At 54.3% G+C, this 16,975-nt stretch overlaps 1 protein-coding gene across 2 annotated transcripts; it reads left to right on the forward strand.

The window, feature by feature from the left end:
• Nucleotides 1-344: 344 nt before the first annotated feature.
• Nucleotides 345-12,138, forward strand: SCNN1G (sodium channel epithelial 1 subunit gamma). 2 transcript variants are annotated; one of them, XM_086760155.1, is made up of 13 exons: nucleotides 345-436; nucleotides 600-930; nucleotides 1,719-2,013; nucleotides 2,451-2,644; nucleotides 3,538-3,641; nucleotides 4,087-4,250; nucleotides 7,147-7,245; nucleotides 8,442-8,559; nucleotides 9,042-9,120; nucleotides 9,206-9,263; nucleotides 9,619-9,680; nucleotides 9,881-9,956; nucleotides 10,368-12,138. In XM_086760155.1, exons 1-13 carry the CDS (start codon nucleotides 406-408, stop codon nucleotides 10,755-10,757), a joined length of 2,001 nt encoding a protein of 666 aa, XP_086616281.1. In that variant the 5' UTR covers nucleotides 345-405; the 3' UTR covers nucleotides 10,758-12,138. The 2 variants fall into 2 exon arrangements, with proteins under 2 accessions (XP_086616281.1, XP_086616282.1); XM_086760156.1 differs by having other exon boundaries at nucleotides 4,111-4,250.
• Nucleotides 12,139-16,975: the final 4,837 nt, after the last annotated feature.

A 16,975-nucleotide genomic window follows, 5' to 3' on the forward strand; every position in this document is an offset into this window, starting at 1 on the left:
CGCCGCCATGCAGCGGGCGGGGCGGGCCGCGCCCCCACGTGACCGCGCCGCCACCTTAGCGGCGGGCAGGCGCCGCCGCAGCGCCGCCATCTTTGTTGCGGGCACGGTGGCGGGGCGGGGCGGGACGGGGAGGGGCCGGGCCGCCGTTCCCGCCCCTCCGGCACGAGCGGTGCGTGCGCGCGGGCTGGCACCGCGCCGGGCCCCCCCGCCACGGCGACCCCGCGGAGCTCCCGCCCGGCCCCGCCGCTGCTGTCTGCCCGGCGGCCGCCGTAGGGCGGCGCTGCGCGGCCGCGGAGCGCGGACGGTGGGCGGGGGCGGGGCGGGGCGGGGCGGGCGGCGGGGGTAGGTGCCGGGGTGGCCGCCCCGCCGCGCCATCGACAGCGGTGCCGGGGCCGGGAGCGCAGCATGGCCCCGTCGGGCCCGGAGGGCGGCCGAGGTGAGGGGGGGCGCGATTTCCCCGGGGGGCCGCGGGGGGAACTGGTTTCCGGCTTAAACACCCGGGCGCGGGGTGCCGGGGCCCTGGCAGCGCCGGGGCGGGCGGGGGGAGGGCGCCGGGCCCCCCCCACCCTCCTGAGGCGCCCGGTGCCGTCTGTCCGCAGCGGCCGGCGGCGCCATGGCCCCCGCGCGGAAGATCCGCGCCCGCATCAAGAGGACGCTGCCGGTGAAGGGCCCGCAGGCGCCGACGCTGAGCGAGCTGATGCGGTGGTACTGCCTGAACACCAACACGCACGGCTGCCGCCGCATCGTGGTGTCCCGCGGCCGGCTGCGCAGGTTCCTCTGGATCCTGCTGACCCTCGGCGCCGTCGGGCTGATCCTCTGGCAGTGCGCGGAGCTGCTCAGGAACTACTACAGCGCCTCGGTCTCTGTCACCGTCCAGTTCCAGAAGCTGCCCTTCCCCGCCGTCACCATCTGCAACATCAACCCCTACAAGTAAGGCGAAGGGAGCCGGTGGGTGCTGGCCGGGGGGGAAGGGTGTCCCCAGCCAGTCTTCCCAACCCTGGGCTTTCCCTCTGCGGCACTTCGGGTAACGCGTCCACCTCCACGCCGATGCTCTTCGGACGTGCGTGGGTTATAATCGCACCCTGCTCTTGCTGCCTGCTGAGCTAGACTCTGGCGATTTAGCTTTCTGCTCAAGCCCAGGTCGGCTCTGTGGTTCTCTTCAAATTCCCTTCTTCCCAGGGCCAGAGTTCCAGGATTACAAACAAGGCTGTCTCCCAAAGAATGGAAAGGGAACATCTGTCACTCCTCTGTTGTCTCTGTCTTTCCATATAGGATGTCTTGACATTATCAATCAACAGTACTTTTTCTCCTGCCAGATTACACTGATGACTGTTCTGCTGCCAGCTACCCACCTCGGTCCCTGCAGGCGATCCAGCTCTCCCGTGTCTCTTGGCACGGATGCAGAAGTGGTATTTCCACATGCTCTGCTTCCTCGGGCTTGCTAACACAACCTTCAAGGAGCCTAGGACTCTGCAAGGGCTTTCTCTGTAGTTGTCTGCTTCGCTTCTTACGGTTGTTGCTCTGAGGTCTCTCTGTGGGCATAGCCGCGTCTGCCCGCACCAGTGTAAATTGATATGGCAGTGAGAGAGACCGATGTGAGTCCACGACAAACAGTTCTGTCCTGAGCAATGAGACTCGCAGTGCAGCCGGCAAAACGCTGCAGCTAGGTGGTGAGGTGAGATGGGAGGTCACTTTCTATCATGTTGTCTCCAATGCAGGTACAGTTCCATGAAAGACTACTTATCTGAATTGGACAAAGAGACCAAAAAAGCTTTGGAGACTTTCTACGGATTTTCAGAGGGCAAGTCCAAGGTGCGCCGGTCGGTGGATGAGCGGAACAGCACAGGGAGTGACTTCTTCAAACAGATCCCTCTGGTGAAGTTTGAGGACTTCTCTAAGACAGCAACTGACCTTCGCAGTGGCCAGAAGAGGAAAATAGAAGGCAGTGTCTTTCACAAGGATTCGTCCATAGTGAACTCTGGGGATTCAAACGATATCATCGGCTTCCAGCTGGTGAGTGTCACTCTTCCTTGGCCAGCAAGTTCCTTATGGGGCAACGAAGGGGTGTTTTGGGTTGGTAGCCTTCTGGCCAGTTTTATTGCCTGCTTAGGTGGCTTTGTAGCAAATAACACTCCACCTGCTCTTTTGCCTGTTGTGCTGTGCCTCCTCGGCTGCCTGCAGATTCACCTCCGGCTCTCTGGGAGAGAAACGCCTTCCTGAGGTCTACCCCGAGTAGACTTACTGCCTTCCGTGACCTTTCCTTTTGGCCTGAAACATCTGATTGTATCACTGAGCCCGGAATGCAAGATCTTAGATGCCCCTTTGTCCCTTTCATGCCGCTAGAACTTCATACGTGGTTATTACTGTGGAAGAGAAACGATATCACACGTACCTTGTAGAATACCTAATTTCATTTCATCTGAAATGCTTTTTCCCTTTGTAATTATCAGTGCGATGCAAACAACAGCAGTGAGTGTGCACTTTATACATTCAGTTCTGGTGTTAATGCTATCCAAGAGTGGTACAAGCTGCATTACATGAACATCATGGCACAAATTCCCCTGGAGACTAAAGAAAAATTGAGTTACTCTGCTGATGACCTTCTACTGACATGTTTCTTTGATGGCCTATCTTGTGACAAAAGGTCAGTGCACGGAAAACACCTGCCAGCTTAACAGCTTATTTCCAAGTACATAACATATCGGAATTTGGTACACGTAGGAATATTTGGTATTTGCTGAGTTCCAGCAGCAAACATTTAGATTTTTAAATGAAAGCAAACATCGGCATCTTCATGAACTTTAATTATGCTCTTTAATTTAATTTATCTCAGTGCTCGGCTGTCCACGGTTCAGATAAACCCATATTTTTTTGGTAGAATCACGTCTATGACTGTGGCAGTGCATTTCTTTTGTGTCAGCCCTTCACACTGGGGATAACAGCAGAGTCCTTCTGTGCAGCTGTGGGATAAGATTGCACTTGTACACGACTTCAGCAATTTCCCCACCTCCACGCACAAAGCAAGCTGCACTGTAACTCGCACTGCTGAAGGCACTTTGCTTGTGTCTGATCGTGCAAACACATAATGTCACTTCTTGGACTGAAGACATTTGCCTGAGTGGGTGGGGATGTTCACAGGAAAGACATGAATGTGCTTGAACTACAAGGGTGTGTCCTCAGCCTCCCCTGCACGACAGTGGCTATGACATCTTTTCTGAAAAATGAAGATTCATATTCCTTTAGACACTTGGCTGTTGAATGAGAGAGGACTCTGTCCCCTCCACCACCACCTTTCTGCTACCTTCGTCCACCCTCTCAGCCCTCATTCCCACATAGAAACCTCCTAAAGTTTTCATTTCCCAGTCATATTTCCATGTAGTTTCAAGATATTAAGAAAAAGACCCACAGTTTTCAGCAAAATAAATTGCTTCCCAGAAAAAAAAAAAACAACAACAAAAACAAGTCCAAATTGCTGATTTTCTGCCACAGAGAGCTAAAACTGCAGAGGGCAATGTAACAATGTTTGATTTCTTTCAGGCACTTCACTCGTTTCCATCATCCCCTGCACGGCAATTGCTATACCTTCAACAGCGGGGAAAACGGGACGATCCTGAGCACCTCCACGGGAGGCAGCGAGTACGGTAAGGAAACAGTTTGCAGAGGAACTATTAGATAACAAGCGGTTCAGCGAACTGGATCCTACTGGAGAGTGATTGATGTGTTGGTTCTAGATGTGCAAGCTGATTGGAGAAGTGCTTGTTTGAACTAGCGCAAACTATTGCCAGAGAATACAAAGATAATATCATTGCATCACTAATGTTTTCCATCTGAAGTGACTGCTTCCCAGTTATATAACTCTTTACAGTAAGTTTCAGCCACGTTCTACAGCGACATTATTTGTTTGCTGTACTTGGGGCTGTTACTTGCTGTGAGTGTCTCAGTCTAGCACCGCAAAGACTTTGCGTGGTTGTTACAGTTCTGCTTAAGGCCAGATAATATTAAATAAACTGTGCTGCCCTCCCTGACCAGAAAAAAGGGCTCTGGCTTCTGGCATAACTCAGCTCCCGCCTCGTCTCTGTTCTTCAGGATTGCAGGTTGTTCTGTATATAGGCGAAGCAGACTACAACCCCTTCCTGGTGACATCCACAGGGGCCAAGATCATCGTCCATGACCAGAATGAATATCCCTTCATTGAGGACATCGGCACAGAAATTGAGACTGCAGCGGCCACCTCCATAGGGATGCACTTTGTGAGTGTCAGCAATCTTGTTTCCAGGTGCACAGCCCCCTTTCCTTGAAACAGATGTAAATATGAGCCAATACAGTGTTTGAACGTAGGCAGCAGCGGGAAGGCATCTAGTACCTCGCACTTGAGCAGCTGGAGTGCCTCGAGGAAAATCCTGTGATAGCACTTTTCTGAACAGTTTTCCTTTGCGCAGAGGCTGTTGGTCTTTATAAACCAAACAGTACTGGGATTTTGTTTGTTCTCCCGTTTCTCCAAGCTCTTGCCTTTCCAGGGGATTTTTTTCGTTGTTTTCACAGCAGAAGCCACAACCACAGAAATGTGTTGTCAAGTGGCCCGTTTCGCTTTAGCGATAAGCAGATGAGTTTGCGTCTCGCGCAGGTTCCAGGGGCGGAAGGGAAGGAGCTCAAGCTGTGGGTAACCCACATGAGGGTCAGGTCTTCAGAGGTGACTGCAGCGCAAACCCTTTAACGGTTCTGTGGGTGTAAGTCTTGTTTTGCTGGGTTTCTTGCTGTCGCAGCTGTAAAGAGAACTTCACGGGTAGCGACTCTGCCAGCTTAGCAAAGCCTCTTGCTGTTGCTGTCCAAGAGGGCCAGGGAGGGCTGCAGCTCCCAATTCCCCCAATTAGTGTAGTGCAGACAAGGCATTTGACCCAAGGGGCTTCTTTCTGTGGTAGCGAAGTGAAAGCAGTGCCATCAGACAAGCCAGACTTTCCTCTTTCATCTGGATGGGCTGTTAAGTGAGCATTTGAGTTCTGCCTTTTCTTCACCGATGGTTGGGTCAAATGCATCAGCCAGCCTGCTTATCTGTCCGGGCTGGGTGTGCCAGATCTAGATAGCCCACGCATTAGAAAAGACATTAAAAACAAGGCTGACTGTTGTGCAAATAGTTAGCTATCTTCCAGTCTGGAAAACTGTGGCAGCAACCGCTTGGTCTCACCGGTGGGAATAAGTGCGCCTAAGAAACAAAAAGTGACTAGGAGGTATCTGAACCAGAATAATGTGAAGGAGGCAAAGTCTCGCAAGACTGTTTCCTTTGTAACTATTACACCGTACAGGAGAAGGCCACTGCAGACAGCGTCTCAACGTTTAATGTAATGTTTTCCTGGCACAATAGATTTGGGCTGTTGCATGTAGTACAAAAACCGTGACTGAATGTATCTCGGTGGCTGTGTTGAAGGGATTTGGCACGAGGAAGCGATCTGATTGCATCCTAACTGTTACAGCCAAGACAGAAGCTGGACTCAATTTCCGGACTCAAAACAAAAGCTGTTGATCACTGTACTGCCAGGAAAGGAAGACTTCAGAGAGCCCGCTGAGAGAGTTGTGCTTGTCAGGACAGGGCTGCACCACCCAGGTGCCAGATCAGTCCTTGTACCCACATCCAGATACGGGGAGGAGGGCACAGCGGGCGTGTGTCACACTCAGCACTGCACGCTACAGGCTTGAGCACAGCAGGCACTGTTTTCTGAAGGCAAACGCCAGTGTCTAGGTTATCGCTCGTGTATTTGTGCTGTGTACTGGGACTGCCCCCTCGCCTCCAAAAATATTCCAAGATGTTTGGAATGCAAACAAGGCTTTAGTTAAATATTTCGTTCGGAAATTATTTCAGTACCTGAATGAACAAGTAAGCTTTTGTAGGAGTATAAGCCGTGACAAAAAAAAAATCTATAGAAAGGATCTATCATCTGCTAGAAGCTGGAGCAGCAGCCTGAGGCAGGTGTCCTGGCATTGGGTTGCCTGCAGAAGTTAAAAGCATATTAAAAGCTGGTTTAATTCAGTTTTCAGAAGTAATCCATCTCTAATATGAAAATCACATATTTCTGTGTTCCCTCCAAAGAGGGATTAGAGCATCTTTCTAAAAAAGAGCCGACTTGCACCGTACGCACCCGTAGCCTCTTATTGCTGCAGACAAAACAGTTTTGCTCGCGGCCGGGTTTGAGCTCAGTCGCCTGTAGGTCTGTAGTCAGTGCCTTGGAGGTAAGCAGGCGTTTCTCAGGTTCCTACTAAATCGATCCTTTGTAGGATTCTAAACTCTGTAGAGAAAGATAAGTGAATGGATTCTTAAATGGATGACATTTCTTGTAGTTTTGGGGCCACTTTCTTTGTTACAAAGTGGATAATTACTGCAGAAAGCTAGTAAGAGTTTGGGGCTGAGCGGGGTAAGGCAGTCTGCAGGGAGCAGACGATGCAGCCTGGGTCAGGTCTGGTGAATGTGAGGGCTCCCCAGTCCTGGTTTCAGCAGACCTTGCACAGCACTTGGCATTTTAGAGCTCTTTTCTCCAGACAGAGATTGCAGAACGGGAAGAGGTGTTAGCATTTATCGGAGAGGAAGGGTCAAAGCAGAACCTGGGAAGAGTCCTGAAGGATACACAAACATTTTATTTTAGCGCTGTTGAGCACTAGCGGAGCCTGAAGTGCTGTTTTACCCACAGAACAGGAGCAGTCAGTGCAACAACAGCTCAGGAAGGTGTGAATCCTCACAGAAAACCAAGCAAAAAACCCAGCAACCAACAACCCCCCTTCCCCCAAAACACAAACGCACATCCAGGATAAGCGATGCATAGCCTCTAGGACTTTGCAATGAGAGAAAACATACATATGAATTACTCTGCTTTGAAAAATCCTCACTGTTGGGATTATACTGTCTCTGCATTCCTGGAGAGGTTTTCAAGGAAGACAGCAGATAACCCAGCCAGAGCAGTGTTTTGGGACATTTATATTACAAACAAAACCCCTTGTTGTGACAGGTGACTGACAGATCATTTGAGATGGCAAAAAGGTAAACATGCTGTTCAAACCTGCCCCATCACTTACGGTTTCAGAATTGTGATGAACTGCTAATAAATCCTTTCGTTTCTCTGTCGACTCCAAAAACCAAGATTTGTTCTTTTCTGTTCTCAGACTCGGTCTCGCAAGCTGAGCAAACCCTACAGTGACTGTACGGAGACTGGTGCTGACATACCGGTAGAAAATCTCTATAACAAGAGCTACTCACTCCAGGTAAATCTGTTATGTTTGTTTTTATCCATCGCTTGAAAACTACCTTCGTAAAAAGCTTTACAATATCCTGTAGTTCAGGATCTGAGATTGTGAACAGTCCGGGCATAGGGTCATTCCTTTTAACTACTGGTGTAAAATACCACAGCCCTTTTTAAAATCCAAATTTTATTCCTAAGTGGTTGATGTTTGAAGTTCCCCTAGGCGCCGTGTTAGATAAAGAGAGAACATTAGCTCATTAGGCAATTTTCAAGCAATGTGAGACTGGAAAATATTGGCCAAGTCAATGTTGCAGCTTAGTAACCCTTGAAGCCAGAAATTGTGACCTTTAGGACTCCAAGAATGACAGATACCATCTAATCAGTATCCAGATAGCAGGATGTTTGTTTACAGAGTAAGTTTCCACTAATTTTGCATGGTTTCTGTAATTGGGTCCTCTCGGAGAGTGTCAGTTGTTCTGGCACTCTCCACTTGAAGAATTGTAATTACATTAGCTACTGCCTACTGCAGAGCCTGTGCCAGGGCTGGATTTTTATTTTATTTTATGGGATATTATACCTGAAATCTGCTGGGATGTATTGCCGGGTAGGATCACACAGACATTATGTCAGGTTTTTAATAACAATACTTCACCAAAACTCAGGACTCGCAATGACTGTGATTTTGAAAAGAGAAGTTCAGTTCCTGCTTGTTCCAACTGATTAAGTGTTTTAGCATAAAACACTGACTGCTGCCCTGTTAATGCTTACAACTTCACAGCTTCAACCAAATTGTGTCGGTGCATATTTGGAGACCTGAACATTTTCAGCAGTGAGTCACTTCCCACACCTAGCTGTTGATTCACGCACCACATGCCACAGCAGACCAAAAACCTTTTCCTGGGCTGTGGAAAGAGCAACTGCAGCACTGAAGCTTTTGATGGCTATAGGGGAAGTGGGGGCATTCGCAGAAACACCCTCCTCAGACAGAATTATATTCCTGTTTCTTGCGCTAGAGCCTGAACCTTTCACAGCGCTTTCTGCCTGTGTTTGTATTCACTAGCAAAAGAGCCTGGAGGCCCAGGGAAACGGAGTTCCCAGGTTATTGCTGCTATCATAAACAGAGGATGTTTTTAGGTGCGTGCGAACCCGGAGCTTGGTGCTGTAAAAACACAGCAGCCTGTGCTTCTTAGACACCAGCTCTTGGTTTATCTCCCGCAGATTTGCCTGCACTCCTGCTTTCAGAAGGCCATGGTGGACTCGTGTGGCTGCGCCCAGTACGCACAGCCCTTACCTGCTGGGGCAGAGTACTGCAACTACAAGAAGAACCCCAACTGGAGTAAGCATTCCAACAGCTCCCGCATTGCGCGTGCCTCAGCCGCTCGCTGCCAGCCACATCCCCCCGCAGCACTGTCCCCCATCGGCACGGCCCTGCCTGCACCCAGCACCGCAGTGCACTGGGGAGAGGTGGATCTGCCTTATCCCACACGAGACCTCATACCACAGAGCCTAAAATTCCCTCTCGTGTTTAGATTGACTTGTTTCTGACAGTTGTCCTAATTGCTTGTCATCTGTGCATAGCACAGAAGCATCAGGTGGAGGACTTGACCAAGTGAGGCAATTATTCACACCTATAGCAAGCAACAACCACTTCTCAGAGTATTTTGCAATATTTATAGGGCAAATCTTTTTATCCCCACCACATAGGTCATGGCCACAAAGGCCACCTACACACCAGAAGCCCCGCTCCAGCACAGGTAGCAAGAGATCACTGTTTTTCTTTCTGGCTTCTCATACATTTGCCCTGCTCCATTCTTGCAGTGTACTGCTACTACAAACTGCACGAAAAGTTTGTGAAGGAGCAGCTGGGCTGCCAGCAGATCTGCAAAGACGCTTGCAGGTAAGGCCTTCCCACGACCAGAGGTAAAATGCTGCACGTGAGGGTCAGCTGGAGCTCACAACTGACAGTCTGCTTCTCTCTCCAGCTTCAAGGAGTGGGCGCTCACCACCAGCATTGCCCAGTGGCCATCCACCGTGTCAGAGGTCAGTTCCTTGCTGTGCCATGCTGCTGTCATGGCAGAGCACAACCAGGCACTAAACCAACCCAGAGGCTCAGCACGGAAGCAGGGAGCCCCTGGGGTATTCATTAGCACTGCAATGATGCTCCTCCCAGAGGCTCAGTCTGTAGTGTCCAGGTCAGGGCTTCTCCACAAGTTCACCATTCAACTAAAATTTGGCTTGTGGGCTGGGACATCTCCTGTGGGCCAGCTGGCCCAGCACAGGCATTCAGTTTTGGCTCCCAGGCTGATCCAAGGAGAAGCGGAGTACGAGCTCCTGTTCCAGGGGATTTCTACACAAGCACTCACAGCTGTAGCAGTATTTTCTGTCTTTTTTGCAGGACTGGATGCTTCGAGTTCTCTCTTGGGACAAAGGGCAGAAAATCAACAAGAAGCTGAACAAGTAAGTTTGCATGTATGTGTTTCTAGCTTGCACCTCAAGCTCAGATACAATCTCAGCAGCCCTAATGATGGCAATTGGGGAAAGAGCTCCCTTAGAGTGGCCCAGCCCTACTGGTCCAACTGGTTATTTGCATAGCTCTTCAGTATGTTTCATGTTATTGTTTTACTAAACCCTCAGCCTGCCTTCTGTTTCTCTCTCAGGACAGACCTTGCGAACCTCATGGTGTTTTACAAAGACCTGAACGAGAGATTCATTTCAGAGAATCCTGCCAACACAGTAAGTGAGCGCAGCCGTTCCACGCTCAGCCCTGGGAGACAGGGCTCTTCCTGACAGGCTGGAAGTTTTCCTCCGGCCAGGGGAGCGGTCCCATCCAAGCAGGGACAGGAAACCATGGACAAAGTACCCCGGGGCACCCCATCCTGCCCTTTGCAGCCCCCTTATCTGGGGCACTTTTCAAGCTGCCCCATCCCAAGCCCTGCACCGGGGTAGCCTGCAGTAGGCGCAGTGCTGAGCTCCTGCTGGAGCAGGTAACGCAGGCAGCATGAGGGGCCCACTGCATTTGGTAGTGCTCACAGCAAATCCTGGGTGCCCCAGCGAGGACCAGCCTCGCTGCACACCATAACGGTGCCGTGGACATGCATCCGGTGCCCTCAGGAGCCAATAAACTTGTGCTCTCTTCTCTTCCAGCTTGTCATTCTCCTTTCCAACTTCGGAGGCCAGCTGGGCCTTTGGATGAGCTGCTCAGTTGTTTGCGTCATTGAGATCATCGAAGTCTTCTTCATCGATTCACTTTCCATCGTAATGCGGCGCCAATGGCAAAAGGCAAAGAAGTGGTGGAACGACCGAAAAAGGGACCAGTCAGCAAAGCCACCGCAGGCTGGTGATCTGGAGAGGCAGGGCCACGATAACCCTGTCTGCATCGATGAGGACCTGCCCACCTTCAACACCGCCCTCCGCCTGCCGCTGCCCCAGGACAACCCCTTGCCCAGGACTCCCCCCCCCAATTACAGCACTCTGCGGCTAGAGACTGCGTTCACGGAGCAGCTGCCCGACACACTGGAGGTTGGGCAACACTGACGCTTATTTGTCCACCCGCCCAGCTGCCAACATGAGAGGTGGGTGCTGGACCCACGTGTCTGGGGTGAAAGGCATGTATCCAGACGAGCACTGAAGGGCTGTCGGGTCAGGCCCTGATTCAGGGATTGAACTTGCAGTCAGTCTTCTCTGAGCAAAGCTCAGACACAAAAGCCAATGGCTCAGAGACATTAGGAACTTCAGGCAATTTCAGTTCTCAAGTTAATCATTGCAGGAGACGGCTGGAGCAGGATGTGGCACTGAGCTGGGGTGTCTTGCCAGACATTAGCAGCAACTGCGCACACCCCATTGTATGTGGGCAGGAATTACTCCACAGCAGAACATTGATGCCACATCGAGTATTAACTGTAATTGCTCTCTGCTGCGTGGCTTGGCTTGTGGGAAAAACCCAGGGCTTTCAGGAGCACAGCACGACATTTGTAGGAAGGGGAGTGACAGAAGTTTGGGAAGAGCACAAAATGGAAAAGAGGAAAGCTCTCAAGATTAATTTGGATTAGGAACCCAGTTCCAAAGGTGGCCTGAGGAGCTCTTTATTCCGAGATGAGGAGTTAGGATAGCCACAGATGTGCTTGTGGAGCACGTTATTACACAGCTTGAGTAGAACCTAAGTCATCCCAAAAGAATCATCTGAAAAGGACAGGAAATCTAATTTGGATCACAATAATGAACTCTGCAAGCTTGTTTCATTTAACATCACTTGAGCCAGCCATTAAGTGTAACCTCAGAAGCCTCAGACAGAGCTGGCTGCTCTTTTCCTGCTCAACCCTGGGCAAAGACTTCCCTCCTGCAGCCAGCCAGGGCAGTGAACCGTCCGCCTGCCCCCAAGCCACGCGGGACTGCAGCAGCCAGAGCTGCCCTGGGCTCTGCGCGCAGCCCTGAGGGGGCGGTGGCTGGAGGACACATCTGCCCCACCGGTACATCGTCTGCCTTGCTTACACCCCCTCCCTTCCACCGTGCTGCATCAGCACCTGGCATTTTGCCGCCTCTGCACCGTGGGCCAGGGGCTGCTGCCCGCATGGCTGGAAGGGCTTGTGGGGAGAGCTCCCGGCGCCCAGCCGCAGCACCCTTCCCCTTGCTGCCAGTCCTGTGCCTGGCTCTTCCCTACCGTCGCAGATCCTCTGCTGCCAAGAGCACACCGCATAGCTGTTGCGAACGAATACAGCCCACGCCGGGTTGGCTGCCCGGGTTTTTGACCAGCGAGAGTGAATGTGCGCGTGTACAGAAGTCTCTTTTCCTCTCTCTACATAAGCTTATTTTGTATAGGACAGCGAGAATCCAGAAAGGTTCTTTAATGTGCAATAAAATATATTTTAAGTGGATTATTTAAAAAGCTGATAAACTGAAAAAATAAAGATATATTTTTGAATAACTGCTTTTTTTTCCTTTTTAAAACAGCGACGCACAAGTTATTACCATGCAGGCATCCCAAGAGGTTACAGGGCTTGTCTGGCCTGCTGTGGGGCTGCGGGGTGCTCGGCACCGCCGGGCGCCCCAGCCAGGTCTCCCAGGATCCTCCAGAGGTGAGGCCGTGGTGCTGAGTGCCGCTAGACCTGCCACAGGAGCAGGCAGGGGGAGCTGGGGTGCAAGCGAGTGCACAGTGAAAACTCCTTTCAGAAAGCAGCACTAGCCAGCAAGGTGACCGAAAACACTGGAAACACAGGTGTCCCCAGACAGCGCCACTCCTTTGGGGGCCAGAGGAGAAGAGAACTGGGTTTGCTCTGCGTCAGAGCCCCTTCCCTAGCACACAAAGGCGCAGTGCTCAGAGCCAACCATTGCTTGTCCCCATCGCCTCTGACACCATCAAACACCACCACCACTCCTTGCAGTGGACTTGCCCCAGTTATGACAGTGACAAAGCAGCCCTGGAGAAAGCCAGCATAGCCTGCACCAGCCACATGCACACCAGGGACATGTCCCCTTTCACAGTCAGGTGTGGGCTGTCACAACTACAGCAGCAGTGGAAGCCCACAGCCAACTGTAGAGGTAGGTAGTGTCTCCCAAGAAGCTCCTTCCTCCCCAGTTTGTTGGCTCTTCATAAAGGAGCTGGCTGGGCTGGGTTACACCTAAGGACCTTCCAGACACAGAGAGCTGCTGGGGTCAGTTGTGATTCCAGCTCCAGAGCACAGCCTGCCATCAACACTGGGAAGGGGGAACATCTCCCTGGCAAAAAGCAAGCAAACACCACAAAGAGGGACATACCACAGTTGTGCTCCTCATCCTCACCTGCAGGCACCAGCGCTCAGCAGACAGCAGCTCTTCACAGGGCCCACAAGGTTTGCTCGCCCCTGCTCACAGGCAGCACTGAGGGGCTGCAGGATCACAGCTGGCTGCTGGCACAGCATGACATAGCTCCTTCCCCACCACTGAGCCCCCTCACACCAGAGCTCCCTCCAGACTCTACCCCTCTCCCAGCAACCCTCCAGCACCCAGAGCTGGTTAAATCAGCAGGCACTAATCATACAATTAGCCCCACCGGAAAGGAAGGAACCCTCTGGCAGCTGCACCTGTGTCCCTCGGCCAGGAAAGGCACCAGCGGCCAGCACAGCTCGGGACAGGCCAAGGGGGCACGGCCTCGGTGAGAACCGTGTCCCCAGCGCTCGTCAGCAGCCTCGCTCCCCGTCATGGTGGCAGCCAGAAGCTGTGCTGTGTGGATGCCGCAGACTGGTTCCCAGTTCCTTCTCTGGGATACCTGGGAATTCACAGCGCAGACAAAGCCTTGTGGTAACGCCTTCGTTAGAGCAAAGCCAGGCATCCGCAGAGCTGTGAAGGCGATGATGCTTCAACCAGTAGCAATTTTTGAAAGCCTTGTATTTTTAAAGGCTTCCCAGAGCAAAACAAAAGTCTTTTAAAATAAACCAACTGGTGCCAATCCTGCAAGAAAGCTGTTGTACTGGCTGGTTACGCCCGATCGCGGCAGTTCCAGTAAGGGAAATGTCATTTGATGGAGAGCAGGGCGCAGCACTCCCCGCAGTGCCGGGAAAGCCTCTCTGCTCGGTTACGCAGGACGTGTCCTGCCAGGCGCTTTGTGGCCCAAACGCTCCCTTTAAGCTCTTTGGAGAGGCGCAGGTTTGCTGCAGGTGCTTTTGGCACTCGCTTCCCGGGGCAGGTGCCCCGTTCCTCCCCGTGCGAGCAACGCCTGGGAGGCAGCGCGCAGAGCAGCTCCAGAAAGGGATTGCTTCCTTGTGGGTTAAATACTGAACTCTGCCGAACCCCTGAGTCATCTCACACGCTGAAAACCACCCAGGACAGCTGGAGAATTAGGTCTGACACACGCTAAACATCACAAATGCAAAGCGTGCCTGGGAAGAACAGGCAGTAAAATTTGGGGTTCGGCAACATCCCCTCCTCCGCCGCTGCAGCCGCTGCTTCGAGGGTGGGGTGGGAACCCCAGGCTCTTCCCACATGGATGGCGTTCCCAGGAGCCAGGGGTGCGATGGGAGCCCAGCCAGCCCCAGACAGGGCTCAGGGCACCACGGGGCTGCAGGGGAGCGGCTGCGGTACCCAAAACCAGGGTGAAGGCACAGGCAGCATTGCAGGTGCAGCACTGCCTCAGCTCCGGGGCGAAGGACGGGCTGGGGAGAGGTGTCGAAACAAACCCGCAGCGGGCAGGTGCTGGTGACTCACGGGGAAAGGCTGCCTGACGCCGGGACCGGCCCTTCGGAGCAGAGGGGACGCAGCGGGCTAACTATGGAGAGAGGGGGGCAGCCGCACAGAGCCGAACCCCAGTTGCAGGAGCAGGACTTGCCACTTAAGTACTTTTGGGAATCAAAACGGCTGGGCAAAGGCTCTGGCCCTGACTCTGCTCGTCTCACTGCTCAGCGTGAACGGCCGGCACAGGAGCGGCTCAAAGAGGGGACGGCCAGGGGTGGGCAGGGCGTGCGGTTTCCCTGCCAGACAGGATTTCTCTTGGTCGTCCAGGGAAAAATGGGAGTATCCACCCTCCCGGGATGAAACCCTTGCCCAGGCTGTGGCGACGAACAGTAACTCACAGATTCCCTGGAAAACACACGCGAGGCGCAGCCCGGCCCCGTCCCGATCTCAGTGCACCAAGGTAGACCCCCCCCCGCCCCCAGGATGTCGGCAATGGCAGCCCCCCACAGCGAAGGGACGCGGCTCCCACAGATGCAGCCGGGCAGCGCCGAGGGGGTTAACGGCCGCTCGGGCCCCCTTCCAGCCGGTGACGCTGCAGTGGGCCACAGACTGGTTTGGGAGAGGAGTCCCAGGCGTGCAGATGGAAAAGCCCCCAGCCTCCACTGCCCCTGCAGTAAGGCCCAGCTCCGGGGAGGCCGGGCGGCTGGAGATCGTGGCTGTTTTAATTTTACATTTCAGCCTTCAGGGCAGGGTGAGGCAGCTCCATAGCCACCGGCTTCTGGAGGTTTCTCCTCCAGACGCCCACACTGGGCTCCCGGGGCTCCAGCAGCTCTTGCTGCTGGGTTCTCCAGCCAGACCTCCCAGAAACACCCTCGCGAGGGGCTCTGCTCTGGGGTCCCCCAGCCCCAGCACCCCGCCGATGGCCCACCAAAGCCTCAGGCATTCTCCGCACACAGCAGCGACCTCCCTCTGCTTGGAGCTGCGGCCAGAGCGCAGACCGGCGCTGCTCACGGTGCCCAAACCGGCTCGGGGGCTGCGGCAGCCGGTGTGTGGCACGGACGCTTTGCACGGTGTTGTACACAATCCCTGCCTTGGCGGCCAAGCCCCACGGCCCATCTCCGGTGGCACCACTGTGGTGAGAGCCACGGGCTGGAGCTGGGCAGCCCCAACGCCCCATGCCAGGCACCGGCTCCGAGCCATCCCCACCAGCCCGGCCACGCTCGGCGCTTTGCCGAAGCGTTTCCACACAGCCTCAGCCGGGGAGGGCTGCCGACAGCCACGGCACCGCGAGCACGGCCCCAGCCAGGCAGTGCCGGAGCGGTTTCAGGCGAGCGTGAGTCAGAGGCGAACCCGCGATTGCAGCAGCTGCTCTCTGCAGTGATGTGCTGCGACACCTCTCTGCACTAATCCCGACGCCGGCATCTCCCTGCGAACAGGATGGACCGGGAGGTATGGAGTCATCGCCGATTCCCCACGCCTCTGCCGGCACATGCGGCTCACGCCATCACCGTGGCTGGGCAGGTGACGCTGGTCCCGGCCAGCGAACCCCAGGAAGAGCGAGAGTTGGGGCTGAGCGTGACCGATGCCTGAGGGGGGCAGGAGGGAAGAAATCCCAGGCTAGGCTGGGCAATCCCATCCCAGAAGATGGGCTTCCCTCCTGTGCCGGGGGACCCTGGAGCCGCTGCTCCGGCCGTGGAGCAGCACGGGGAGCTGGGGCCGGCGGTGGCGGCGGGCAGGGGCTCTGCCGGCCGGCGCTGTGGCGGCGCAGGCAGGAATGCCGCGCGGCGGGTTCCTGCAGCAGCCAGCCACGCTGCGCCGCCGCTCTTCCCTGGGCCCCGGCGAGAGCAGCCGTGGGCTCGGGGCGCTGACCCGGCTGCCGCGCCTGCTCCCCGGCCCGGTTGCAACACAGGCGGAGGTATAAACAGGGAAACACACCCGCCCTCGGGGCCATGGACAGCGTGTCCCTGGCATTTCGTCCGCTCTTGTATCATCACCCCTGCTTTGGCACTTCACTGTAACGCTCCTGCTCCACCTGGTCTCTCCCAGTCTTATGCTCCTGCCTCAGTTTCCCTTCCAGAAGGAGCTGGGTGGGAGCCGCATCCCCTGGGGGCCAAGCATCCCACACTGCTGGTCCTTTCCACGTGCCCTCCCGCTGGCATTTTCGACATTCCCAAAAGCAGCGGGATGCAGAGCACAGGAGGGGACGCTCATCAGCAAAGCCCCTGTGGGACCGAGTGACAGGAGCCAGCGCCATCCCTGCCTGCCTGCTGCCCACCAGACTGAAAACCCCCAGCGCACCGGTATGGGGTGGCCTCTGCCTCCTTCCACTCATGTCCTTTGCCCAAACACATTTCCAGAGAAGGCAGACTGCGCGTGCTCGCTGGATGTATTCGCCTGCAGTGTGAAACGTGCTGCCATCCCGGCGGAGATGCGGTCACGGCCAAGCGTGGGGAGTGCGGGAGCCGGCCGCAGCCGCAGTGAATCACCCTGTTTTCACAACACCTCTTGCTGGGTACCTTCCTGGCTTTGTTTTAAGACCTTCTCACCCGAGTTTACAGAACGCATCCAGCAAGGTACAAGCCGTTCCTCTGGATCGTCACGAAGCGCAA

The sequence above is a fragment of the Chlamydotis macqueenii genome, chromosome 15 (genome assembly GCF_036417535.1).
Source record: "Chlamydotis macqueenii isolate bChlMac1 chromosome 15, bChlMac1.mat, whole genome shotgun sequence".
Classification (NCBI taxonomy): domain Eukaryota; kingdom Metazoa; phylum Chordata; class Aves; order Otidiformes; family Otididae; genus Chlamydotis; species Chlamydotis macqueenii.

What these genes read in the sequence shown, in the direction of transcription:
- SCNN1G (XM_086760155.1), top strand. Translation starts at nt 406, where the DNA reads ATGGCCCCGTCGGGCCCGGAGGGCGGCCGAG. An exon ending in TGCAACATCAACCCCTACAA is followed by an intron (nt 931 to 1,718) that starts GTAAGGCGAAGG and finishes TCTCCAATGCAG; the next exon opens with GTACAGTTCCATGAAAGACT. An exon ending in CACGGGAGGCAGCGAGTACG is followed by an intron (nt 3,642 to 4,086) that starts GTAAGGAAACAG and finishes TCTGTTCTTCAG; the next exon opens with GATTGCAGGTTGTTCTGTAT.